Source organism: Hypomesus nipponensis, chromosome 13, assembly GCF_054491055.1.
Source record: "Hypomesus nipponensis isolate SF chromosome 13, ASM5449105v1, whole genome shotgun sequence".
Taxonomy (NCBI): domain Eukaryota; kingdom Metazoa; phylum Chordata; class Actinopteri; order Osmeriformes; family Osmeridae; genus Hypomesus; species Hypomesus nipponensis.
Window position 1 is genome coordinate 1652320 of NC_140373.1, and position 25140 is coordinate 1677459.

The 25140-nt window shown below is 52.7% G+C and overlaps 3 protein-coding genes across 4 annotated transcripts in view; all 3 read right to left on the minus strand.

The window, feature by feature from the left end:
- Positions 1-32: 32 nt before the first annotated feature.
- Positions 33-5254, minus strand: LOC146259394 (pepsin A-like). 2 transcript variants are annotated; one of them, XM_084669646.1, is made up of 10 exons: positions 5006-5254; positions 4682-4766; positions 4151-4298; positions 3487-3604; positions 3277-3395; positions 2891-3087; positions 2309-2425; positions 1978-2119; positions 474-572; positions 33-354 (listed from the first exon to the last, which is right to left on the minus strand). In XM_084669646.1, the coding sequence occupies exons 2-10, from the start codon at positions 4738-4740 to the stop codon at positions 217-219; spliced, it is 1137 nt and encodes a 378-aa protein (XP_084525772.1). In that variant the 5' UTR covers positions 4741-4766; positions 5006-5254; the 3' UTR covers positions 33-216. The 2 variants fall into 2 exon arrangements, with proteins under 2 accessions (XP_084525772.1, XP_084525773.1); XM_084669647.1 differs by having other exon boundaries at positions 4682-4784.
- A 719-nt stretch (positions 5255-5973) lies between these two features.
- Positions 5974-11098, minus strand: LOC146259395 (pepsin A-like). Its single transcript, XM_084669651.1, has 9 exons — positions 11043-11098; positions 10279-10426; positions 9428-9545; positions 9091-9209; positions 8658-8854; positions 7219-7335; positions 6796-6937; positions 6532-6630; positions 5974-6266 (listed from the first exon to the last, which is right to left on the minus strand). The coding sequence occupies exons 1-9, from the start codon at positions 11096-11098 to the stop codon at positions 6132-6134; spliced, it is 1131 nt and encodes a 376-aa protein (XP_084525777.1). The 3' UTR covers positions 5974-6131.
- A 1417-nt stretch (positions 11099-12515) lies between these two features.
- The window catches only part of pkd1b (polycystic kidney disease 1b), a 41442-nt gene continuing 28817 nt past the window's right edge, over positions 12516-25140 (minus strand). The window contains exons 20-42 of the mRNA XM_084670428.1: positions 24174-25091; positions 23432-23582; positions 22964-23216; positions 22576-22771; positions 22006-22173; positions 21754-21891; positions 20495-20705; positions 20254-20377; positions 19685-20165; positions 19433-19547; positions 18509-18726; positions 18210-18412; positions 17894-18115; positions 17633-17775; positions 17354-17542; positions 16433-16607; positions 15975-16157; positions 15730-15834; positions 15496-15630; positions 15070-15272; positions 14178-14289; positions 13943-14082; positions 12516-13624 (exon numbers count right to left, since the gene is read on the minus strand). Of these exons, the coding sequence (XP_084526554.1) occupies positions 12841-13624; positions 13943-14082; positions 14178-14289; positions 15070-15272; positions 15496-15630; positions 15730-15834; positions 15975-16157; positions 16433-16607; positions 17354-17542; positions 17633-17775; positions 17894-18115; positions 18210-18412; positions 18509-18726; positions 19433-19547; positions 19685-20165; positions 20254-20377; positions 20495-20705; positions 21754-21891; positions 22006-22173; positions 22576-22771; positions 22964-23216; positions 23432-23582; positions 24174-25091 (5567 nt within the window). The 3' untranslated portion in view covers positions 12516-12840. The remainder of the gene's footprint in view (positions 13625-13942; positions 14083-14177; positions 14290-15069; positions 15273-15495; positions 15631-15729; positions 15835-15974; positions 16158-16432; positions 16608-17353; positions 17543-17632; positions 17776-17893; positions 18116-18209; positions 18413-18508; positions 18727-19432; positions 19548-19684; positions 20166-20253; positions 20378-20494; positions 20706-21753; positions 21892-22005; positions 22174-22575; positions 22772-22963; positions 23217-23431; positions 23583-24173; positions 25092-25140) is intronic.

The following is a 25140-nucleotide window of genomic DNA, read 5'->3' on the forward strand; positions in this document are numbered from 1 at the left end:
ATTGTCTTTTCACTGTCAATCCGCCCTGCCCTCCCACCCCCAACAAAAAGCAGGTTGCCTGATCATTCACCTGCCTCGTTCTAAACAGGTCGACATCAGTAAAAACTGTCACACAGGTCATCAAAATCATGTTGGTCATGTTGATCAGGATCTCGTTTTCAAGCGGACATTTTTTTTTATGGCTCAGGGGTACTTTCACAATTGATCTGGGTTTGATTATTTTGCCTTGGCCAGGCCCACTGCGTTCTTGGCCCTGCTGAAGATCGTGTAGTACTGCCTGATGAAAACGTCCCCCAGGATCCACCGGCTGGAGTCCAGGCTTCCAAAACCGGTTCGACAGCCATAGTAGTGGGACTGTAGAGACAGAAGCAGTTAAACCAGACAGACACGACAGAGAATGTCTTCCTGGAAAGCCTTGAATTCACACACACACAAATACACACGCACACAAACACACACAGCAGGAAACATACCTTAAGCACAGAGGCAGCGCCTGGTATAGGAAAGGCATGTCCGTTGATGTTGAAAGTTACCGTGGGCATTTTGTCAACAATGATACAATTCACAACATGCTGAAAGAGAGAAAAGTGTAAAGTACACCACAGTGTAAAGTAACCACATCTCTGCTACAGTATCACAGTGTAAAGTAACCACATCTCTGCTACAGTACCACAGTGTAAAGTAACCACATCTCTGCGACAGTACCACAGTGTAAAGTAACCACATCTCTGCGACAGTACCACAGTGTAAAGTAACCACATCTCTGCGACAGTACCACAGTGTAAAGTAACCACATCTCTGCGACAGTACCACAGTGTAAAGTAACCACATCTCTGCTACAGTACCACAGTGTAAAGTAACCACATCCCTGCTACAGTACCACAGTGTAAAGTAACCACATCTCTGCGACAGTACCACAGTGTAAAGTAACCACATCCCTGCTACAGTACCACAGTGTAAAGTAACCACATCCCTGCTATAGTACCACAGTGTAAAGTAACCACATCTCTGCGACAGTACCACAGTGTAAAGTAACCACATCCCTGCTACAGTACCACAGTGTAAAGTAACCACATCCCTGCTACAGTACCACAGTGTAAAGTAACCACATCCCTGCTACAGTACCACAGTGTAAAGTAACCACATCCCTGCTACAGTACCACAGTGTAAAGTAACCACATCCCTGCTACAGTACCACAGTGTAAAGTAACCACATCCCTGCTACAGTACCACAGTGTAAAGTAACCACATCTCTGCTACAGTACCACAGTGTAAAGTAACCACATCTCTGCTACAGTACCACAGTGTAAAGTAACCACATCTCTGCTACAGTATCACAGTGTAAAGTAACCACATCCCTGCTATAGTACCACAGTGTAAAGTAACCACATCCCTGCTACAGTACCACAGTGTAAAGTAACCACATCCCTGCTACAGTACCACAGTGTAAAGTAACCACATCCCTGCTACAGTACCACAGTGTAAAGTAACCACATCCCTGCTACAGTACCACAGTGTAAAGTAACCACATCTCTGCTACAGTACCACAGTGTAAAGTAACCACATCTCTGCTACAGTACCACAGTGTAAAGTAACCACATCTCTGCTACCGTATCACAGTGTAAAGTAACCACATCCCTGCTATAGTACCACAGTGTAAAGTAACCACATCCCTGCTACAGTACCACAGTGTAAAGTAACCACATCCCTGCTACAGTACCACAGTGTAAAGTAACCACATCTCTGCTACAGTACCACAGTGTAAAGTAACCACATCCCTGCTACAGTACCACAGTATAAAGTAACCACATCCCTGCTACAGTACCACAGTGTAAAGTAACCACATCCCTGCTACAGTACCACAGTGTAAAGTAACCACATCCCTGCTACAGTACCACAGTGTAAAGTAACCACATCCCTGCTACAGTACCACAGTGTAAAGTAACCACATCCCTGCTACAGTACCACAGTGCTTACGTCAGTGAACAGTCGGGTGGCCCCCAGAGCCTGGTTGATGCTGAGGGTGTCCATCAGGGGCCCCAGGATCAGAGAGGTGCCGGTGTCCACGATGGCCTGGCAGCCGCCCTGGCACGCCACCACCTTCCCCTTGATGGTCACGCTGCCAGAGGAATATAAAAAATGGGGTGAAATCACGGGGTCGTGCATGACCTCTGTGATCTACTGTATCTAGTACCTACACACCCACTACATACTAACCATTACCTCTATGAAGCCAGTGTACCTCTCTGTAAGGCTACATAGCTCCTCTATAAAGCCTACATAGCTCTGTATTAGGCTCCATTAGTACCTGTCCACAGTGATCTGCCAGTATGTCTCGGAGGACAGAGGAATCCAGGTGATTGGTCCAGTGTAGTGCTGGGGGTCAACTCCACCAAAAGTCACCATACTGCCCCCCTTCTGGTGTCTGGAGACAGAGAGGTGGTATAGATAGAGGGAGGGAGGGAGGGAGGGAGGGAGGGAGGGAGGGAGGGAGGGAGGGAGGGAGGGAGGGAGGGAGGGAGGGAGGGAGGGAGGGAGGGAGGGAGGGAGGGAGGGAGGGTGGGAGGGAGGGAGGGAGGGAGGGAGAGAGAGAGAGAGAGAGAGAGAGAGAGAGAGAGGGAGGGAAGGAGGGAGGGAGAGGGAGAGGGAGAGGGAGAGGGAGAGGGAGAGGGAGAGGGAGAGGGAGAGGGAGAGGGAGAGGGAGAGGGAGAGGGAGAGGGAGAGGGAGAGGGAGAGGGAGAGGGAGGGAGGGAGGGAACTTCAGCATGTTCTGGGTGAGAACTCCTTTCCCTCCCGCAGAAAAAATATCATCTTGAAACGAAATAGCACTTTCTACACCCAGAGAGCCAGGACTCATTTCCCATCTACAAGGCCGGGTCCACCTCCTCACCTGCTCAGGTAGACAGAGAAGACGTCCTGGTCGATGAGGTGCTGACTCATCATGTTGTCAAAGACGGGCGTGGCCCCTGAGGCAGACAGGCGGGGGTAGGCCAGACCCAGGATCCCATCAGCCTTCATGTGGGCCATGAAGGGAGCTTCAGTGTGGCTCAGACCAAAGATCTGGTTTCTGATCTTGATCCCTCCCACCTGGGAGATGGGGGGCGGGGCCAGGGGGGGGGGGTAAAGAGGGAGGAGAAGGAGGGAGGGTGAACATCTAATTCAAACTTTTCAGATTCCTAAATCGTTCAGACTCTCTGGTGAGTGTAGTGTTGTGTGAAGGTGTCACCTCGACAATGTGGTAGGCCAGGTGAGTGTAGTATTGTGTGAAGGTGTCACCTCGACGTTGTCGTAGCCCAGCAAGCCGGCCATGCTGCCGGTGCCGTAGGAAATGGAGAGAATCCTGCCAGTGTTCCGGAAGGTTCTGCTCAACAGCGGGTGGAACTTGCGGTGGTTCTCTGTGTGGAAAGAGTTATAACAGTCAGCGATAAATGTTGGTATTTCAACATGACTTCAACGAGTGATGCGTGCGTGTGTGTGTGTACGTACTGCAGCCTACGCTTTTGCAGTAGATGGAAGGAACCCAAAAGGGGGAGGAGCCTGTGTCAAAGATGACACTGAAGGACTGGGGAGGAGTCCCGATGGAGATCACCCCGTAGTAGGACAGCTGGAGAACAGAGAGGATATCAGTTAACAGAGGACAGGAGAGACCAGAGAGGATATCAGTTAACAGAGGACAGGAGAGACCAGAGAGGATATCAGTTAACAGAGGACAGGAGAGACCAGAGAGGATATCAGTTAACAGAGGACAGGAGAGACCAGAGAGGATATCAGTTAACAGAGGACAGCTGGAGAACAGAGAGGATATCAGTTAACAGAGGACAGGAGAGACCAGAGAGGATATCAGTTAACAGAGGACAGGAGAGACCAGAGAGGATATCAGTTAACAGAGGACAGGAGAGACCAGAGAGGATATCAGTTAACAGAGGACAGCTGGAGAACAGAGAGGATATCAGTTAACAGAGGACAGGAGAGACCAGAGAGGATATCAGTTAACAGAGGACAGGAGAGACCAGAGAGGATATCAGATAACAGAGGACAGGAGAGACCAGAGAGTGTCTGGTAAAATTATAAAATAATTAGATACACAAAAAAATATATACATATAATAATCCAAACAGCAGACAGGGGACAGTTCTCCAGTTCTACTCACGTCAAAGTCGTTGGTGATGATCTGGTTGCTGTAGAACTGCTGGTCAAACTTGGCGGCTGGGTTGTAGGGGAACATGTTCCTGTACATCTCCCACAAGCCCTGCTCCTCCAGACGCTCCCTGGCACTCTTCCCTTTTATCAGGGGGACCCTGGAGCACAAGCAGAGATATACACAGAGATAGAGATATACACAGAGATAGAGATATACACAGAGATAGAGATATACACAGAGATAGAGATATACACAGAGATAGAGATATACACACAGATAGAGATATACACAGATAGATATACACACAGATAAAGATATACATGCACGAGAATCTGATGATCATTCTGCACACATCTCAGCTACCTCACATTCACTTCATGTTTTTTCAAGTGAAGCAAGAACAGAGAGCAGGTAGACTCCACAGTGGAAGGCCTGGGCTATTAGCCCACCTGAGTGCCCCACACAGCCCCAAGCAGGAATCGAACCCGGGGCCTTCCTGCAGTGAGGCGACAGCGCATCAGAGGTCACACGGTCACTTACTTGACGAGGGACTCAGAGAGAGCCACCATGACACACAGAGCCATCGGCCACTTCATCATGTCTTATCAACCGTCACTCCTGGCAACTGTCAATCAAAAACGACCTGTCAATCAAACAACGTCTATCCCCAGTTAAACTCAAGTTATTTAGGTCTAAACAGGCTTCACAGTATTACAGGAGCTTGAGATTATGTATCAGTCGTATAGGTACAGTTCGGTGGTGAAAGCATTGGACAGCAGGTTCAAATCCACTTGTAAGTCAATTTGGATAAAAATCAAGCGTCTGCTAAGGTAAACAGAACTGCTATGGTGAACTCATACTGACCTCCCAAACAACTTCCTGCACACAATCTTCTTCGGGCTCCACTGCACTGTAACCCTCAACGGTATTGATGCTTAATTCTTTAAATCCAAGTTTTTACCGAACTTCCAGGTGTGTTGCCTGTGCTGTAGTAGGATGTTGTTTTGAAATAAGGAAATACATGTTTTCTCACAAGCTCAGGTTAAGACACACCCAGGGTTCCTCATACTTAACAGACTTCCTCTCCAGTCCCTCATCTGAAACGCTTCAAAACGAGTTTGTGTTCAAACTATAAAGCTTATCTTGGTTATCCAGGCTCTACATAAGAGACAGCTAGGTGTGTTAGTAAAACTCAGGTGTCGCCCTAACATTTTGAAGAATTGTATTTCCTCATATCTTTGTCAGGCTCGTTGTCCTGGTGACAGCACAAGACACAGACCTGGGTTTGGTGAAAACGTGTTTATCCAACTCCAGCCCATGTGCTCATCTTAACAATGACGCTCGGCCTCACACTCGTCCAGAGATGGGAAGAAAGAAGAAAGTGGACTTTTTCAAGTTTCAGTACTTTACTATTTATTTTTCTAACAACTTTTTTACTTTCACTCCTTAAATGTTATATATCATTAAATAAATGATATCTGTATAAATATCTGTGCTTTCTACACGTTACGTTTTTTCAAGGCATTTTTTTGTTGTATTTGGCATGATCAAAATTATTTATTGTAATTGCGCACAAAAAAGACGTTTTGAAAGGTTGAAAAAATACTCTCCCCCAAAAAGGTTTACAAATTAAGTTTTGAAAGGTTGAATTTTGTCATTAATCAACAATGTTGTTCGCTGCTATATAAACACTATATTATTATCAGGGATAGAGGATCATTGTTGTGACTAAGTATGACATAAACCACACACCATGAAGTCATTCAGGATGCTACCACTTTATTCTTCTTAGAGAACAAAAAAATACATAGCACAAAGCTTTTTTGTTATGTTCAAACTAAAAACTACAACACCGCCACTTAACAATCGCTAGCAATTGTGTTGGTTCTGATATTGCACTTGAGTAGGCACAGGCAGTCTATACATGGTGATACATCGAGTAGCAGATGGTGAAGGTGATCGAGTAGCAGATGGATTGATCTGTGTTTGATTATCTGGACTGGGCCAGGCCCACCATGTTCTGGGCTCTGTTGAAGATTGTGTAGTACTGTCTGATGAAGACGTCTCCCAGGATCCACAGATTGTTGCCGCCCTGGAAACCGGTACGGCAGCCGTAATACTGAGACTGGAGAGACAGGAACAGTTAGACAGGACAGAGGTCATGTGTTCCTTGAGAGGCGTGTGTGTGTGGGGGGGGGGGGGGCGGGGGGGGGAGTCAGATAGCTGAACGGTGAAGGAGTCGGGCTAGAAATCAACAGGTTGCCGGATCAATTCCCCGCCGTGCAAAATGACGTTGTGTCCTTGGGCAAGGCGCTCCACCCTACTTACCTCGGGGGGAATGTCCCTGTCTTACTGTAAATGACTACATGTACATGTACAAACACACTGACCTGGCGGACGTAGGCAGAGGCAGGGAGAGTGAAGGCGTGTCCATGGATGTTGAAGGTGATTTCAGGCAATCTGCTGATGTAGTTACAGTTCACCATATTCTGAGGAAGGGATGGGGGTTAGATAGAGAGAGAGAAATAAAGGGACATATATATATATACCCATAATCATAAGGTGTAATAACAAACACGTTTGCGCTCTTTTGAATCGTGTTGGCCGTGCGCGTGGGCGTGGCGCGACAGGGCCAGGTTGCCACGAAAACTCACGTCTCCGTTCTGGGGCGTGGCTCCCACAGCCCTGTTCATGCTGGCGATGTCGGCCTGGGGTCCGGCGATCAGAGAGGTGCCGGTGTCCACGATGGCCTGGCAGCCTCCCTGGCACGCCACCACCTGGCCGTTGATGGTAATACTGCCAGGAGGAGAGCATGGACATCACTACAGGCCCGGTAGCTGAGATGTGATGAGTGACCCTGCATTACCTCTATTAAGCCTATGTCACTCTCTATAAGGCTACATAGCACCTCTATACAGCCTGTGTCACTTTCTATAAGGCTACATAGCACCTTTATAAAGCCTATGTCACTCTTTATAAGGCTACATGGCTCCTCTATAAAGCCTATGTCACTCTCTGTAAGGCGACATAGCTCCTCTATAAAGCATGTGTCACTCTCTATTAGGCTCCATTAGTACCTGTCCACAGTGATCTGCCAGTACATCTCAGAGGACAGAGGAATCCAGGTGATTTGTCCAGTGTAGTGCTGGGGGTCAACTCCACCAAAGGTCACCTCACTGCCAGCTGCAGAGTTTCTGGAGGGAGAGAGAGAGAGAGAAAGGGAGAATAACTCATTATGAAGATAAAATGTCCTATAATGTAATAGTATAATGTGGATGATTATGAGGGGAAAAAACACATTTACCCTCACAGGAAAAGCAATGCCCATCCACCAAGCTAGCATGCTAGGCTAATAAGACTTAGGGCCCTATCTTGCACCCAGCGCAATTGACTTAGTCAACGACGCAAGTGTCATTCCTAGTTTGGACGCAAAGCCGACTTTTCCCTCCACAGACGCAGGTCGAAATGACTTTGCGCTCCCGTGGGCGGTGTTCCGGCGCAAACGTTCCCTGGTGCTATTTTGCAGTTTCCGAAAAACAATTCCGCCACTGACCGGGAAAAACGTGGTTTAAAGTCAATGGCGTAATATTCAGATGCCAATTTAAGGGCGCAAGCTTGGTCCGTGCGCACTGCTGGCGAGGCCAGGGTCTTCTTTCTGCGAAGCTACGTTACATTGTTTTGATTAATGGCGTGTTACATTTCTTCAATGATTATAAAAAGATTTTCATAAGAAATGTTTATGTATGTGAACTTCATTTGTAAAAACGGTGGCAATTTCCTCTCATGACTGTTTAACCGACGCTAATTTGGTTAGGTTTCTTCTCCCATGCCCATCAGAATCAGAATTCGGTTTATTCGCCATGAAGCTTATGTTACACAAATACTCGATTTGCTGTGGTAGGAAGGTGCAAACAATAAACATATGCTGGTATAAATTAAGTACATTACTTAAATTAATTCTAAGAACTAAACAATTAAAAAATATAACAATTAAAAAAAAAATATATATATATGTAAAAATAAGAATAATAATTTCAATGAGTAGCATGAGTGGGCAATTTAGTGCAATGAGAAAGCTGCTCTGCCTTTCTCATACAATGTCACTTCTCTATCTTTTACGGCCCTGACGACAACGTCGACCTCCTCGGCTGTGAACCGCTGGCGTGCGCCTGGCAAATCCGCCGTTATAATAGCAATTCGCTATGGAACAAGCGCTGCTCTTAAAGGGAATGTGAGATGATGCTCTGATTGGTTTATTGCACGTTACGCCCAAACCACACCCATTAGTAATGTAGCTACTTCAGACCAACCCTTTTTAGATTTGCGCCAGGCGCAAAGTCATTTATCCCGCCGGCAAAATAACAACCAAGCTGAAGTCACGCCCACAAAGTTACTTGCGCTTTGCGTTTTGATACTTGCTTTTCAGATCGTCAAAATAGGGGGGCTTGTGTTCGAGGTGTAATGCTGCTAGTGGTTGCTATGCTAGGTGTGGCTATCAGCCTGCTGCACATCTCACCTGCTCAGGTAGACAGAGAAGATGTCCTGGTTGATGAGGTGCTGACTCATCATGTTGTCAAAGACGGGCGTGGCCCCTGAGGCAGACAGGCGAGGGTAGGCCAGACCCAGGATCCCATCAGCCTTCATGTGGGCCATGAAGGGAGCCTCGCTCTGGCTCAGCCCAAAGATCTGGTTTCTGATCTGGATTCCTCCCACCTGGGTGGGGAGGGGGGGGTGGGGAGGGGGGATGGGGAGGGGGGGGATGGGGAGGGGGGATGGGGAGGGGGGGTGGGGAGGATGAAGGGAGTGTGACCAAGGAAAGAAGGGAGGAGGAGAAAAGGACCGGGTTAGGCAAACACAAACATAAACAGCAATGTGCTGACTTTGAGACGTTACTGTTTCTGAACCAACGCTGTGACTTTCTAAGCGTAAAGTTGTGAGAGACGTGTCACCTTGACGGTGTCGTAACCCAGGAAACCTGTCATGCTGCCGGTGCCGTAGGATATGGAGAGACTCTTGCCAGAATTCCTGTAGGTGCTGCTCAAACCAGGGTTGAACTTGTGGTGGTTGTCTGCGTGTAGTGAAGGGTGAGAGTGTGGGAGAGAGAAAACAAGACATACACAAATAAGATATGATAAAAGAGGGGAGAAAGATCAAGAGAGACAGAGTGCAAGACTGAGAGAGGGAGACAGAGAAGAGAGAGAGAGAGAAAGAAGAGACAGAGAAGAGAGAGAGACAGAGAGAGAGAGAGGAGGGAAACATGGAGAGAGGAAAACATCGTGTACATACTACAAGCTGCACTGCTGCAATACACAGAAGGGATCCACAGGTTGGAGGAGCCGGAGTCAAAGATGACACTGAAGGACTGGGGAGGAGTCCCGATGGAGATCACCCCGAAGTAGGCCAGCTGGAGACCAGAGAGGATGTCAGTTAACAGAGGACAGGAGAGACCAGAGAGGATATCAGTTAACAGAGGACAGGAGAGACCAGAGGATGTCAGGAGAGACAAGAGAGAGGACAGGAGAGAGGATAGGAGAGAGGACAGGAGAGAGGATAGGAGACCAGAGAGAGGACAGGAGAGAGGATAGGAGACCAGAGAGAGGACAGGAGAGAGGATAGGAGACCAGAGAGAGGACAGGAGAGAGGATAGGAGACCAGAGAGAGGACAGGAGAGAGGACAGTAGAGAGGACAGGAGAGAGGACAGGAGAGAGGACAGAAGAGAGGACAGGAGAGAGGACAGAAGAGAGGACAGGAGAGAGGACAGAAGAGAGGACAGGAGAGACCAGAGAGGATATCAGTTAACAGAGGACAGGAGAGACCAGAGGATGTCAGGAGAGACAAGAGAGAGGACAGGAGAGAGGATAAGAGAGAGGACAGGAGAGAGGATAGGAGACCAGAGAGAGGACAGGAGAGAGGACAGAAGAGAGGACAGGAGAGACCAGAGAGAGGACAGGAGAGAGGACAGTAGAGACCAGAGAGGACAGTAGAGACCAGAGAGGACAGGAGAGACCAGAGAGCTGAGAGAGGACAGGAGAGAGGACAGTAGAGACCAGAGAGGACAGGAGAGACCAGAGAGCTGAGAGAGGCGTAGTTGAGTCCAACCTAAACCTGCAGAGAAGAAAACTCACGTGACTCTTACGTCAAAGTCGTTGGTCATGGGCTCGTTTCCGTAGAACTGCTGGTCAAACTTGGCGGCTGGGCTGTAGGGGAACTTGTTCCTGTACATCTCCCACAAGCCCTGCTCCTCCAGACGCTCCCTGGCACTCTTCCCTTTTATCAGGGGGACCCTGGAGCACAAGCAGAGATATACACAGAGATAGAGATATACACAGAGAGATATACACAGAGATAGAGATATACACAGAGATAGAGATATACACAGAGATAGAGATATACACAGAGATAGAGATATACACATATAGAGATATACACAGAGATAGAGATATACACACAGATAGAGATATACACAGAGATAGAGATATACACAGAGATAGAGATATACACAGATAGATATACACACATATAGAGATATACACAGATAGATATACACACAGATAGAGATATACACAGATAGATATACACACAGATAGAGATATACACACAGATAGAGATATACACAGATAGATATACACACAGATAGAGATATACACAGATAGATATACACACAGATAAAGATATACACACAGAGATATACACAGATAGAGATGTACACAGAGATATAGATGTACACACAGATAGATACACACAGAGCTATATAGATATACACACATATCATTTGACAAATATATAGATCCTTCATTCTTCCCAGAGGGGAAATTGAAGGCAGACAGACAGGTAGACAGACAGACAGACTGCACAGCAGAGCCTCACAGAGGCTGCACAGCAGAGTTGAGGGAAACTTACGTCTGGAAGCACTCAGAGAGCGCCACCAAGGCACACAGAACCAACACACACTTCATGTCTTCTCAGGTCAACAGTCACTTCTGGCAACTGTCAATCAAACACAACTTGGCAATAGAACACAACCTGGCAACCAGCAAACCTTCACAACTGTCAAAGCAAGAGAGCGAAAGAAAGAAAGTCATGGGGAATTTAAGACAATTTTTTATCTAAATTAAAAACTACTTTAAAGCAAGGTTTAAAAAATAAAAATGAAGTGGACCCTATTTTATGAGCCAAAAGGCCCAGCCCCATTATAATAGGTTTAGCTCAGTGGTTAGAGCATTTGATTGCAGATCAAGAGGATGCAGGTTCAAATCCCTCATGTATGTCACTTTAGATAAGTGTCTGCTAAACGATATATAGTCTCACGTTCTTATTAATGTCGCAAAGTGCCTAACAGTAGTCTGTAGATCTACAACGCCAAACTTAGTGCCTCACTCAAGCTTTAAGACCACAAGACTCACCTGTGGAACTTGCAGGACAGTGGTGGAGCCTAACATCACCACAGTCTTATATACAGGAGCAGGTCATCTCAGCTGGGATGGCCGTTATCACAGAGATAACCTAGCAAACAGCTGTTAGTGTGAACAGGGCAGGGTCACACAAGGAGACTGGGCCTTCTCCGCTAAGACTGATTATTACGGAGAAACATAACGGGTGGCCTCTAGACAAAGTCAGTCAAGAGATTAAAAACAGGGAACACTGTGTGCTGATAAGTGTGTACTCATGGTGATTTCAACGTTTATGTTTTCTTAAAGTACGCTGACTTGGCAGATGTACAACAGCAGAAGAAATGTGCTCTTGACAAAGTCAAAAGGTATAAACAGAACAATGTCTTAAAAATCTATAAAATTGTGGCCCCCTTCTTTTAAAACGGGCTCCCCCCCCCCCCCCCCGGCTACGTCTCTGATCAATACAGGAAGGATAAAACACAAACTGATTACCCATGAGCCTTTGCATATTTTGCCGTGGTAAACCTGACACACAGGGCCGGCTGGCTACCTGAAAGCCTTATGCTGTGTTTATACCAAACACATAGAATAAACACATACGAACGTTAATAAAAAAAACAAAACAAAGCCTAGCTTTTGTGTGAACACACAGAGTTATGGTGGATAGCAACATGTTGTCAATTTGGCCTGTAAACGGATGTAAGCGTGCATCATTGGCTGTCATTAGTATTCAATACTTCAGTTTTCAATGTTTCAATCTTCTTTTTCAGTATTCAGGATTAGGTTGATCCAACAGCAGCACCGTATCAGCATTATGTTTTACTGAATGTACTCATGTGTTTACTGGACCGACCTGGATGGAAGTCTTATCACCACGGTAACAACCTGCCACGGAGCCCTGTTCCTGATGAGATTACAGCAGAGGTGGTTCGAGTTAGGTAACACGGGGTCACACATGGACGACTCAGTCACTTAACGGCCACACAGGCAAACTCTTTATTACTTTGTAGAAAAATAACATCTACAACGTCACATTGCATTTTTTGTATATATATATGATGTATAAATATGAAATTATACATTGAAATTACACAATGAATACCTACAAACATTTAGTATCCAATCTGATGTCAGGAACATCCCTAGCTTAGCAAGCACATTTAGTCAACAACATCTACAGTAAAGCAGGGACTTTCTTTTACAGTTCAACCTTTCTCTTTTCTTTCTCTTTAACTCTCCTCTCTCCATTTGTCTCTGCCTCCCATCCCTTCTTTCCTCCCATCTCTCTCCCCCTCCCCCCTCCTGACTCAGTCTCTCTCTACATCCACTCTCTCTGAGATCCAGGCTCTTCTCTTTACAGGACCCCTCTCCCTAACTAACCCTGATCCCTCCCTGGAGTGGCCCCTGTCCCCTTCCCTGGAGTGGCCCCTGTCCCCCTCCTCACTCCTGGGTCTGCTCTTTGAGGGGGCCCCTCCACCCACATCTCCCCCACCTCCTCCCTCTCCATCACCACCTCCTCTTCCTCCCTCTCTCCCTCCTCCTCCTCCACCCCCCCCAGGGCTCTGCCAGGCTGCGTTGGCTGACTGAGAGCTCCCAGAGTGCCAGGCCCTGCGTCTGGGCAAGCCCGCAGGAGGGCCCGCGCCCAAGCTCCCGCGGGCAGCCTGGGCAGCCTCCGAGGGGTGGGCGTTCCTGGAGCTGTGGATGTGGGGCACGGCCACGGAGGATTTGGAGCAGCGAGTACGCGGCGGGGAGAGGTGGGCAGAGCGCGGAGGAGAGGAGAGACTGACAGAGGGGGTCACGGAGAGGGTAGAGGAGGACAAGGAGACGGAGGACCTGGGGGGAATCCCTCTATCGACCCTTCCACTTCTCCTCTCTCTGACCTGCCCCCACACTCCCCCTCCCTCCATTTCCTCTCCTCCTGCCCCTTCATCAAGCCTCCTCCTCCTGGCGGTGGCCTCCTCCAGACTCTCCTCCAGGCTCTGGATGTCCAGGGTGAGCTGGAGGACCTGGTCGAAGCGACCCAGCAGGAGAGCCAGGGTGGGGAGCAGCCGGTCCAGGGGGGCCTGGGGGGAGGAGGACAGGGGGGAGGAGAGGGGATGGGGGGAGGAGGACAGGGGGGAGGAGAGGGGATGGGGGGGGGAGGAGAGGGGGGAGGAGAGGGGATGGGGGGAGGAGGACAGGGGGGAGGAGAGGGGATGGGGGGAGGAGGACAGGGGGGAGGAGAGGGGATGGGGGGAGGAGGACAGGGGGGAGGAGAGGGGATGGGGGGAGGAGGAGAGGGGGGAGGAGAGGGGATGGGGGGAGGAGGACAGGGGGGAGGAGAGGGGATGGGGGGAGGAGGACAGGGGGGAGGAGAGGGGATGGGGGGAGGAAGACAGGGGGGAGGAGAGGGGATGGGGGGAGGAGGACAGGGGGGAGGAGAGGGGATGGGGGGAGGAGGACAGGGGGGAGGAGAGGGGACTGGGGGACAGGGGGGAGGATGGAAGGGAGTCCTGTGAGAATCTGGAGGGCGGGGCCTCCATGCCTTCAAACTGCACCCTGTGTCTGAACTGGAGGGAGAGAGACAGCAAAAGAGAAGTTAAAGTCAACATCACAACTTAATAGAATGTAGTCCCTGATTCCTCCTGCCTCCCCGCCCTGGTACCTTCTTGGTCCTGGTGAGGCCCATCCACAGCTTGAGTCTCTTGATGAAGAACTCCACCAGCTGGTAGTCCTGGAGCCCCGCGGCCACGCAGCACAGCTCCCCCTGCACACACCTGCACACACAATCCAGCTCAGGCGTCAGTGTACATGTGTGAGGGAGTGTTGACCCCCCCAGCCCATCCCCGCCTCATCCCAAACCCAACAGCAGTACCAGCAGGATAGTAGCAGTATCAGCAGAACAGCAGTACCAGCAGGATAGTAGCAGTATCAGCAGGAGAACAGCAGTACCAGCAGGATAGTAGCAGTATCAGCAGAACAGCAGTACCAGCAGGATAGTAGCATTATCAGCAGGAGAACAGCAGTACCAGCAGGATAGTAGCAGTATCAGCAGAACAGCAGTACCAGCAGGATAGTAGCAGTATCAGCAGAACAGCAGTACCAGCAGGATAGTAGCAGTATCAGCAGGAGAACAGCAGTACCAGCAGGATAGTAGCAGTATCAGCAGAACAGCAGTACCAGCAGGATAGTAGCAGTATCAGCAGAACAGCAGTACCAGCAGGATAGTAGCATTATCAGCAGGAGAACAGCAGTACCAGCAGGATAGTAGCAGTATCAGCAGAACAGCAGTACCAGCAGGATAGTAGCAGTATCAGCAGGAGAACAGCAGTACCAGCAGGATAGTAGCAGTATCAGCAGAACAGCAGTACCAGCAGGATAGTAGCAGTATCTGCAGAACAGCAGTTCCAGCAGGATAGTAGCAGTATCAGCAGGAGAACAGCAGTACCAGCAGGATAGTAGCAGTATCAGCAGAACAGCAGTACCAGCAGGATAGTAGCAGTATCAGCAGGAGAACAGCAGTACCAGCAGGAGAACAGCAGTACCAGCAGCAGTACCTGTATGCTGTGAGGAGGGTGGCTCCAGCCAGCCTGGCCAGCAGGCCCAGTGCTGCCCCATGCAGGAGGAGGCAGAACAGCGTTCCCAGGCGGGGCCGGGCCGCACACAGCCTCCTCTGGGCCACGCCCCCCCGCAGCAGCTCCAGCACAGACACACTGGAAGCACGCAGAGACTGGAAGCCCTCCACAGAGCTGCAGAACAACTGACACACACACACACACACACACACACACACGGGTTTGGGTACCAAGTGGGAGTGTTTGCATTTCTGTGAATGTAATTGAGGGTGTGTGGGTACACTTGTGTGTCCTACCGCGTGTGTGTCCTGCCAGGTGTGTGTGTAGCCAGGTGTGTGTGTTGCCAGGTGTGTGTCCTACCAGGTGTGTGTGCTGCCAGGTGTGTGTGTTACCAGGTGTGTGTGTTACCAGGTGTCCTGTGTGAGAGCAGAGCAGCAACAGCAGGGTCAGCATCAAGGCCACGCCCCCCAGCTCCCTCCACGACCTCTGGAGAACCCGACCAATCACAACCCAGCGCTGCACCAACCCCAGGGTGCCCACCAGCTGGGGTACATACACAGACACACAGACAGACCACACACACAGCTCAGTGGTTAGAGCTTCTGGCAGCAGACCCCAAGTACCCCCCCCCCCCTGCTGTACCTTGAGCAGCAGCAGTGTTAGCAGCAGTGCAGCCAGCTGGGACGCCCCCCGGGCCAGCAGGGCGGCGCTGTGGAGCCGTATGAAGCTAAGAGGCTGGACCCGGAGCTGGGCCAGAGGAAGAGAGGAGACTCACGTTACTACGCATATACTCTGAACCATTAGGGAGTCATGGTTCACGATTAGTTATGTTAACGTTCAAAATCTGTCCTTAGCAACCAGGACGTGTCCTTAGCAGCGAGTGCTACCTGGAGCAGACAGGAAGTGGCCTGGGACAGGAAGTGCAGTCGCAGCACGGCCGTTGCCAGGGACAACGAGACCAGGAGGATCTGGAGCCAGTGCCAACCATGACGTAGGTACTGGGCATGCTCAGTAGCCATGGCCCACAGTTCCCGGCAGAGGAGGAGGAGGGAGCACAGGAGAAGGAGAACCTGGAGAGGAGGAGTAGGGAGGAAGAGAGGAGGAGGAGAGGAGAAGAGGAGGAAGGAGGAGGATAGGCGGAGGAGGGAGAATTAGAGGAGGATGGAGGAAGAGGAGAGGATGGGAGAGAGGAGACTGGTTGAACATGAGAATCCTCCAGATTTCTAAAGCATGGTCTCGTGTATAATGCTGTGTGTGATCAGGAATGCCTCATTCATTCATGCAACCAATTCATTTATCAATGCATTACTTCTTTCATTCGTCAATTCTTGGCGTATGCAGTTACCATGAGCACCACCTGCAGGCCCGGCCCTGAGGAGGATGGAGGGATGAGGACAGGACTGACGGAGAGGGAGTGGAGGAGAGCGTGCGTGGGGCTCCACTCCAGCCCCACAGACACACACACAAACACGGCCGTCCCTGTGTGGTACTGGGTGAAGTCCACAGCCACGCCCGTCAGCCTGAGGAGGACACACCTGTTAGTTTGAAGCTGCGAGCCCTACCTGACCACGTCCTGTAGAGCCCTCCCAACCCGACCACGCCCTGTAGAGCCCTCCCAACCCGACCACGTCCTGTAGAGCCCTCCCAACCCGACCACGTCCTGTAGAGCCCTCCCAACCCGACCACGCCCTGTAGAGCCCTCCCAACCCGACCACGCCCTGTAGAGCCCTCCCAACCCGACCACGCCCTGTAGAGCCCTCCCTACCCTACCACGCCCTGTAGAACCCTCCCTACCCTACCACGCCCTGTAGAACCCTCCCTACCCTACCACGCCCTGTAGAGCCCTCCCTACCCTACCACGCCCTGTAGAACCCTCCCTACCCTACCACGCCCTGTAGAACCCTCCCTACCCTACCACGCCCTGTAGAGCCCTCCCTACCCGACCACACCCTGTTTAGCCCTACCCTACCACGCCCTGTAGAGCCCTCCCTACCCGACCACGCCCTGTAGAGCCCTCCCTACCCGACCACGCCCTGTAGAACCCTCCCTACCCGACCACACCCTGTTGAGCCCTACCCTACCACGCCCTGTAGAGCCCTCCCTACCCGACCACGCCCTGTAGAGCCCTCCCTACCCGACCACGCCCTGTAGAGCCCTCCCTACCCGACCACGCCCTGTAGAGCCCTCCCTACCCGACCACGCCCTGTTAGACCCTCTGCTCCCACCCCCACAGCAGCAGGGTGTGGTCCCAACACTGCAGACTGACCTGGTCGTGTTCAGCAGGGCAGACAGCAGCGCCCGTGTCGCCTCGCTGCCGTTGCCCAGCAACGACGTCACGACGGGCTCGGCGCCGCACCTGCGCCGTAACCGCGGCAACCCCACCAGGCGGAGGGCGGGGTCCTCGTACAGGTGAGGGACCAGGGCGTGGTCCAGCCACAGCCACGCCTCCTCCAACCTGGAGGGGTGAGGGAGGAGGTGAACACACACACACCCTCATATACACACACACACACACATCAACACCCAAACACACGCTCTGTCCTACCCGGTGACAGAGGAGAGGTTGTGTGCGTGCAGCAGGGAGTGTGTGAGCGAGGAGCGCAGCCTCCGCCCCTGGCTCTCCTCCACACAGGCCTGGTAGTTCACCATCAACACCAGCAACAGGAACAGCAGGTGCCCCACACAGCTCTGGGCAGGAGAGGAGAGAGGAGGGACAGCTTGCCTTGATGTGTAGGTATAGTATCCCCACACACGTCCCTTCTATGTCCCCTGTGTGTGTGTGTGTGTGTGTGTGTGTATCCTATACCTTGATGAGCACATGCAGAGCGCGCACCTTCCTGGCCTCCTCCATAGCCTGCAGCAGAGCAAACCCACAGGGGGGGCGCACCTTGCCCCCCTCCCCGCCCCCCTCCCCGCCCCCCTCCAGGCCCCCCTGCCGGGTCACACAGCTCTCCTGGGCCAGACGCTCGTCCACCTCTGGGTCGACTGGCCTCCACACCACCGCCTCCCACACGGCCTGCACACACACCTGGGGGACAGACAGGGTTAGGGCTCCAACATTGACACGCCCAGCACACCTGGGGGGCATGTTACCCCTCCGGGCTGGGGCGCGGCCGCCTCACCTTGAGCGTCTCCAGAAGCAGAGCGGAGGTGAGGAGGGCCGAGCCGGCCGACAGCAGCCACATCAGAAGCACCCTGCTGGGGAAGCTGGCTCCGTACAGCCCCACCAGCCCCAGGCAGGCCCCCAGCACCAGCGCCACCAGGGGGTACACCACCCGCAGGGCCCAGGGAGGGAGCTCCCGGCCTGGGTCACCACGACACACACCTGCAGGGACGTGGTGGGAGACGGGTGGCTCAGGGAGGCTACGTCACGGTCGTCGTCATCATCATCATCATCGTGTGTTCACAGACTTGAGCGTACCTATGCGTGTGGGGGAGTGTGCGGGGGTGGAGTCAGGGGAGGGGCTTGGGATGACAGTGCTGGCCATGGAGTATGCAGAGGGGGAGGGGCAGGGGGAGGAGAGGGAGGGGCAGGGGGAGGAGAGGGAGGGGCAGGAGGCCTTGTGGAAGTCCTCTCCGTACGCAGGCTTGTCCATGCTCAGCTCTGACCAGCTGCTGCCCCACGAACTACAGCTCCGACTGCAACACACAGGAGAGGGAGGACCTAGAGGTGAGGGGTGGTGCTACAGGTGAGGGGTGGAGGTGTGAGGTGAGGGGTGGTGCTACAGGTGAGGGGTGGAGGGGTTAGGTGAGGGGTGGAGGGGTTAGGTGTGAGGTGGAGATGTTAGGTGAAGGATGGAGATGTTAGGTGAGGAGTGGAGGTGTTAGATGAGGGGTGGAGGTGTGAGGTGAGGGGTGGTGCTACAGGTGAGGGGTGGAGGTGTTAGGTGAGGGGTGGAGATGTGAGGTGAGGGGTGGAGATGTTAGGTGAGGGGTGGAGATGTTAGGTGAGGGGTGGAGGTGTGAGGTGAGGGGTGGAGGTGTTAGGTGAGGGATGGAGGTGTGAGGTGAGGGGTGGAAGTGTTAGGTGAGGGATAGAGGTGTTAGGTGAGGGGTGGAGATGTCAGGTGAGGGGTGGAGGTGTTAGGTGAGGGGTGGTGCTACAGGTGAGGGGTGAGGTGTGAGGTGAGGGGTGGAGATGTTAGGTGAGGGGTGGAGATGTTAGGTGAGGGGTGGAGGTGTTAGGTGAGGGGTGGAGGTGTTAGGTGAGGGGTGGAGGTGTTAGGTGAGGGGTGGAGATGTGAGGTGAGGGGTGGAGGTGTTAGGTGAGGGGTGGAGATGTGAGGTGAGGGGTGGAGGTGTTAGGTGAGGGGTGGAGGTGTGAGGTGAGGGGTGGAGGTCTTACGTGTTAGTGAGGGAGGAGGTCTGAGGAGAGAATCGACCGCTGTCCGAGGGGGAGGAGGAGGAGGGGGGGACGTCAGGGTCCACGTCTGCAGCTATGGCCCTCAGCAGACTCTCCTCTGAACAACACAAGATGGACACACAGCTCTCATAGCTACTGTCTCTGTCTCTCCCTCCACCTCCCCCCCTCTCTCCTCCTTACTAGATTTTGAAAGGAATGTGAGTGAAGTAAGGTGCAGTAGACGGACTGTCTCACCAGACAGAGTGAGGGTGTGATTCCTTCCCAGAGACACCTGAGAAGACAGCTGGAAGGGGGAGGTGAGAGCAGAGAGGGAGGAGGGGGAGGGGAGGGGGGAGGGGAGGGAGGAGGGCGAGGGGAGGGAGGAGGCGGGCGCCAGGCGGAGCTTCATCAGAGCTTTCTTCCTCTTCAGCACGCGAGCCGGGACGACCTCCAGGGCCTCTCCTCCACAGGGGTCAGAGGTCAGGCCCCAGATGCATGCTGGGAGGTCAAGGAGGCTGTCACAGGAGGGCCACATCACCATCCCTCCATTCTGCTCTCCTACGCCCCCCTCCCCGCCCCCCCAGGGGTCCAGAGAGGAGGGAGTCGCCCTTCCAGAAACATCAGACTCCACCTCACACAGGAAGGACGGGACACCCTCTTCTGACTGGCCAAGATAAACGTCCATTTCCACTGATTGGCAGACAGGAGAGGGAGGCATGGAGATGTCCACCGGCACCTGGAACACACACACACACACACAGTATTAGTATCGAGATGAAGAAAGAAGAAGACAGAGTGGGAGACAGAGATAGAGTGAGAAAGACCTGACTGCGGGTCTTCCTGAACAGGAAGCAGAGGAGACACTGCAGAGGAAACACCATCACAGCGATCACCATCCCCACGGCAACCGTCTCCCAGGTAACAAGCATGCGGAACGAAACAGGGCCACTACAACCAAGAGACAGAACATTCACCATCACATCAGTTACATCACCCCCTCCCCTCAGGTGACCCCCTGCCTCCCTCCCCCCAGGTGAACCCCCTGCCTCCCTCCCCCCCCCTCACCTGTGTCCGTGCGTGCCCGTGGCCCCGTACCACAGTGCCCCCAGCCCCAGGTACAGGTGCAGCAGCAGGGCGCAGCATGTCACCCGCTGGCCCCGCGTGAACCGGCTGTGGGCGGGGCGTTCCCATAGTGACAGCCACAGGTGACGCTCCGTCAGACCGTAGATCAGCTGGGAGGAGAGAACACGCCGGAACTGAGAGAGATCCTCTGGACCTGGGGGAGAGAGAGAGGGGGGGGGGGGGGGGGGAGGGAGAGAGAGAGAGAGGGGGGGGGGGAGAGAGAGAGAGAGAGGGGGGTGGGGGAAGGGAGAGAGGGGGGAGGGCGAGGCGAGAGAGAGAGGAGATATGAGCAGAAGAAAGTGAGGGAGCAAGTGACAAAAAGGTGTGTGTCAGTGTGTGTGTCAGTGTGTGAGTCAGGGTGTGTGTCAGTGTGTGTCAGTGTGTGTGTCAGTGTGTGTGTCAGTGTGTGTGTCAGTGTGTGTCAGTGTGTGTGTCAGTGTGTGTGTCAGTGTGTGTCAGTGTGTGTGTCAGTGTGTGTCAGTGTGTGTGTCAGTGTGTGTGTCAGTGTGTGTCAGTGTGTGTCAGTGTGTGTGTCAGTGTGTGTGTCAGTGTGTGTCAGTGTGTGTGTCAGTGTGTGTCAGTGTGTGTGTCAGTGTGTGTGTCAGTGTGTGTGTCAGTGAGTGTGTCAGTGGGTGTGTCAGTATGTGTGTCAGTGTGTGTGTCAGTGTGTGTCAGTGTGTGTGTCAGTGTGTGTCAGTGTGTGTGTCAGTGTGTGTGTCAGTGTGTGTCAGTGTGTTTGTCAGTGTGTGTGTCAGTGTGTGTGTCAGTGTGTGTCAGTGTGTGTCAGTGTGTGTGTCAGTGTGTGTCAGTGTGTGTGTCAGTGTGTGTGTGTGTCAGTGTGTGTCAGTGTGTGTCAGTGTGTGTGTGTGTCAGTGTGTGTCAGTGTGTGTGTCAGTGTGTGTGTCAGTGTGTGTCAGTGTGTGTGTCAGTGTGTGTCAGTGTGAGTGTCAGTGTGTGTGTCAGTGTGTGTCAGTGTGTGTGTCAGTGTGTGTGTCAGTGTGTGTCAGTGTGTGTGTCAGTGTGTGTCAGTGTGTGTCAGTGTGTGTGTCAGTGTGTGTGTCAGTGTGTGTCAGTGTGTGTGTCAGTGTGTGTCAGTGTGTGTGTCAGTGTGTGTGTCAGTGTGTGTCAGTGTGTGTGTCAGTGTGTGTGTCAGTGTGTGTCAGTGTGTGTGTCAGTGTGTGTGTCAGTGTGTGTGTACTCACAGGAGGCCAGCACCTCCCTCTCCAGCGCTGGGCTCCTCTGGTCCACAGAGAGCCAGCCGTCCACCAGGAAGTAGAACAGACGGTCAGACTGGGGGTCCACAACCACCACATGCTGCACATACCAGGACGGCTCCAGGCCTGACACACACACACACACCTTGTTCTCTATACCCATGTCATCTTTATGTAAAGCATCCTGCAGTTTCCAACTCTTTGCGCCGTGTGTGTGTATCTGTGTGTGTGTGTGTGTACCCGTGTTGTCGTGCCAGAGGCGTATCTTCCACACCTCCCCCAGGTAGCGGTGCGTCTGCAGGTGGAACAGGTCGAGGCTGTTGCGCTGGAACGCCCCCGGCCTCCCCAGGTGACGACCTCCACTCTGGGACACACCGTGCAGGCTGATCCCCACGTGGGCTGTCGTCCCTGGGAGAGAGAGAGGGAGGGAGGGAGGGAGGGAGGGAGGGAGGGAGGGAGGGAGGGAGGGAGGGAGGGAGGGAGAGAGAGAGAGAGAGAGGGAGAGAAAGGGAGAGAAAGAGAGGGAGAGAGAGAAGGAGGGAGAGAGAGAGAGAGGGAGGGAGGGAGAGAGAGAAGGAGGGAGAGAGAGAGGGAGAGAGAGGGAGAGAGAGAGGGAGAGAGAGAGAGAGAGAGAGAGAGAGAGAGAGAGAGAGAGAGAGAGAGGGAGGGAGGGAGGGAGAGGGAGAGAGAGAGAGGGAGGGAGAGAGAGGGAGAGAGAGGGAGAGAGAGGGATAGGGGGAGAGAAAGAGAGAGTGTGTAGCTACGTCTGTCTATTCATCCACCCACTTCCCTACGCCCCCATCCCAGTACCTGCTCCGCGCCTCCAGCCGGTCTTGACCAGGACCCAGTAGTGGTGGGGACCGGGGGGCCCACAGAGCCCCCCCTGGGCCAGCCTCAGCCTCTCCAGCAGGTCCATCCTGTGGGCTGCCTGGCCCAGCAGCAGGTGCACCCCCACCAGGACAGCACACACCACCCCCACCAGCACGTTACGCACCGGCCCGCCCTCCTGCGGAGCACCGGGATCACATTCATCCGTTAGCTTCAGTGGTGGTTCAGTGGTTGTTAACCCTGGTCCTCCATGTTTGAGATGTTTCCCTCTTCCAGCACGTCAGACTCAGAGCTCCCTCTGTGCTGGGTGACGACCCATTCATCTGGATCAGGCGTGTTGGAACAGGGAAACATCCACACACGAGCCTACCGGTGGCAGCAGCACCAGGGCCTCCGGGTGCACGAACACGCTGGCCCCAAACAGGGTGAGGTGCTGGGTGAGGCAGCGGGCCCTGCGGAGGCTGCTGCCCCCCAGTGGCTGGAGGCCAGCACTGCTCCAGCGCCCCTCCTCCAGGCTGTAGTACTGGCAGAGGGAGCTGAAGACCCAGGCGGAGGCCTGGACAGCCTCGGGGGTCAGGGAGGAGTAGAGGGCGATGGAGAGAGGCTGGGCTGAGGAGTTCAGACTGGGGACAAGTTCACCTTATCACCTTATTTGTCATTTTTAACAAGGAGGGAACCAACGTATGATTATTGTTATAAACATAAACACAAACTGCATAGAAAAATATTGAAATCTAAAAACAGACCCTCCCAAAGAAGACTTGAAAGGTGTTAATAATATGAATAATAATGTGTGTATACATCTAAAACATTTTGCTGCTGTTGGAAGGAGCCTCACAGTGGGGAGAGGAAGACCGTTTCCTCCAGGGAGTCTGACGTGTTGGAGAAGAAGAGGCTGATCTCTCGGAGCAGGAAATTCTGGGATGCAGGAGGACCACCCTGAGAGGTCACAATGATCCTCACCTGTCCAGAGTGACGCACAGCAGCTCCTGTGGAATTCAAAACTGTCAAATTAAAACTTTATTCATACTGCACTTTTTACAAGCAGTTTCACAAAGGGCTTAGCAAGCGCACACCGCATATACCTGAAAACAGAACACAGGTAACATATCTACAGGTAACATGTCTACAGGTAACATGTCTACAGGTAACATGTCTACAGGTAACATGTCTACAGGTAACATATCTACAGGTAACATATCTACAGGTAACATGTCTACAGGTAACATATCTACAGGTAACATATCTACAGGTAACATATCTACAGGTAACATGTCTACAGGTAACATGTCTACAGGTAACATATCTACAGGTAACATATCTACAGGTAACATGTCTACAGGTAACATATCTACAGGTAACATATCTACAGGTAACATATCTACAGGTAACATGTCTACAGGTAACATGTCTACAGGTAACATATCTACAGGTAACATATCTACAGGTAACATATCTACAGGTAACATGTCTACAGGTAACATGTCTACAGGTAACATGTCTACAGGTAACATGACTATAGGTAACATGTCTACAGGTAACATGTCTACAGGTAACATGTCTACAGGTAACATATCTACCTGGAAGCAGCCTGAAGTTGAAGGTGATGAACAGTCCAGCATTTGGCTTCAGCCAATCCCCAGCCTTCACCGTAAAGTTCACCCAGCCGTTGGTCAAAAGGGTTACATTCAGCCCTGGGGACGTTCCTTCCTCCCAACCCCCTCCCCCACCCCTCCCAGCCGCCCCCATGTGACCCATTCCAGGCCTAGCCCTACCCACTCCCAATGGTGCTGTGTTGTCCAGGGTGACTCGTATGGCCCTATCAGGGTCCAGGTCCTGGATGGGTATGGGCTGGCCCTGCGGCGTGGTGAACTCCATGGCGGCCATCTTGGTGGAGATGGGGGGGCTGGCGGGGGTGAGGAGGGGGGTCCAGCCGCCCCCCTCAATACTGAGGACGATCTGGACCACCTCCGACCCCCGCTTCCTCAACTGGTCACTGAGAGAGACGGGGATGAGGAATTGGCAGTGAGGAGGAGGGTGGGAGGAGGAGGATCGCTGCTCCTCATTGGACGATGTCGACCGGGAAGCCGGTTGCGATTGGTCGGACTGGTTCGATTGGCGGAGGTTCTCGTCATCGGTGCACAGGAGCCGGGAGGGGTCGCCGCGGAAACCGAGGGTGTTAATCCGAGGGGTAGAGAGGACGAGGGGTTCCTCGCCCGAGGAACGCCGGCGCATCAGGGAGCGCATGAGCGCCCCCGCAAGGGAGAGAGCGCACACTGCAGTCCTGGAGGGGGAGGACGGGGAGGAGGGGCTAGAGGATGGGGAGGCGGGGCTAGAGGATCGGGAGGAGGGGCTAGAGGATGGGGAGGAGGGGCTAGAGGTTGGGGAGGCGTGGCTAGAGGATGGGGTGGCGGGGCTAGAGGATGGGGAGGCGGGGCTAGAGGATGGGGAGGAGGGGCTAGAGGATGGGGAGGAGGGGCTAGAAGCCCAAAAACTTCCTGTGAGACAGAGAAGGACATTATCAGAAACAAACTAAATCCACCACAG

What these genes read in the sequence shown, in the direction of transcription:
- LOC146259394 (XM_084669646.1), bottom strand. Translation starts at nt 4,740, where the DNA reads ATGATGAAGTGGCCGATGGCTCTGTGTGTCATGGTGGCTCTCTCTGAG. An exon ending in CTGCAAAAGCGTAGGCTGCA is followed by an intron (nt 3,396 to 3,486) that starts GTACGTACACAC and finishes CTTTCCACACAG; the next exon opens with AGAACCACCGCAAGTTCCAC. An exon ending in TGGGCTACGACAACGTCGAG is followed by an intron (nt 3,088 to 3,276) that starts GTGACACCTTCA and finishes CCCATCTCCCAG; the next exon opens with GTGGGAGGGATCAAGATCAG.
- LOC146259395 (XM_084669651.1), bottom strand. Translation starts at nt 11,098, where the DNA reads ATGAAGTGTGTGTTGGTTCTGTGTGCCTTGGTGGCGCTCTCTGAGTGC. An exon ending in TTCTCTGTCTACCTGAGCAG is followed by an intron (nt 7,336 to 8,657) that starts GTGAGATGTGCA and finishes CTCTCCCTCCAG; the next exon opens with AAACTCTGCAGCTGGCAGTG. An exon ending in CCTCTGCCTACGTCCGCCAG is followed by an intron (nt 6,267 to 6,531) that starts GTCAGTGTGTTT and finishes CTGTCTCTCCAG; the next exon opens with TCTCAGTATTACGGCTGCCG.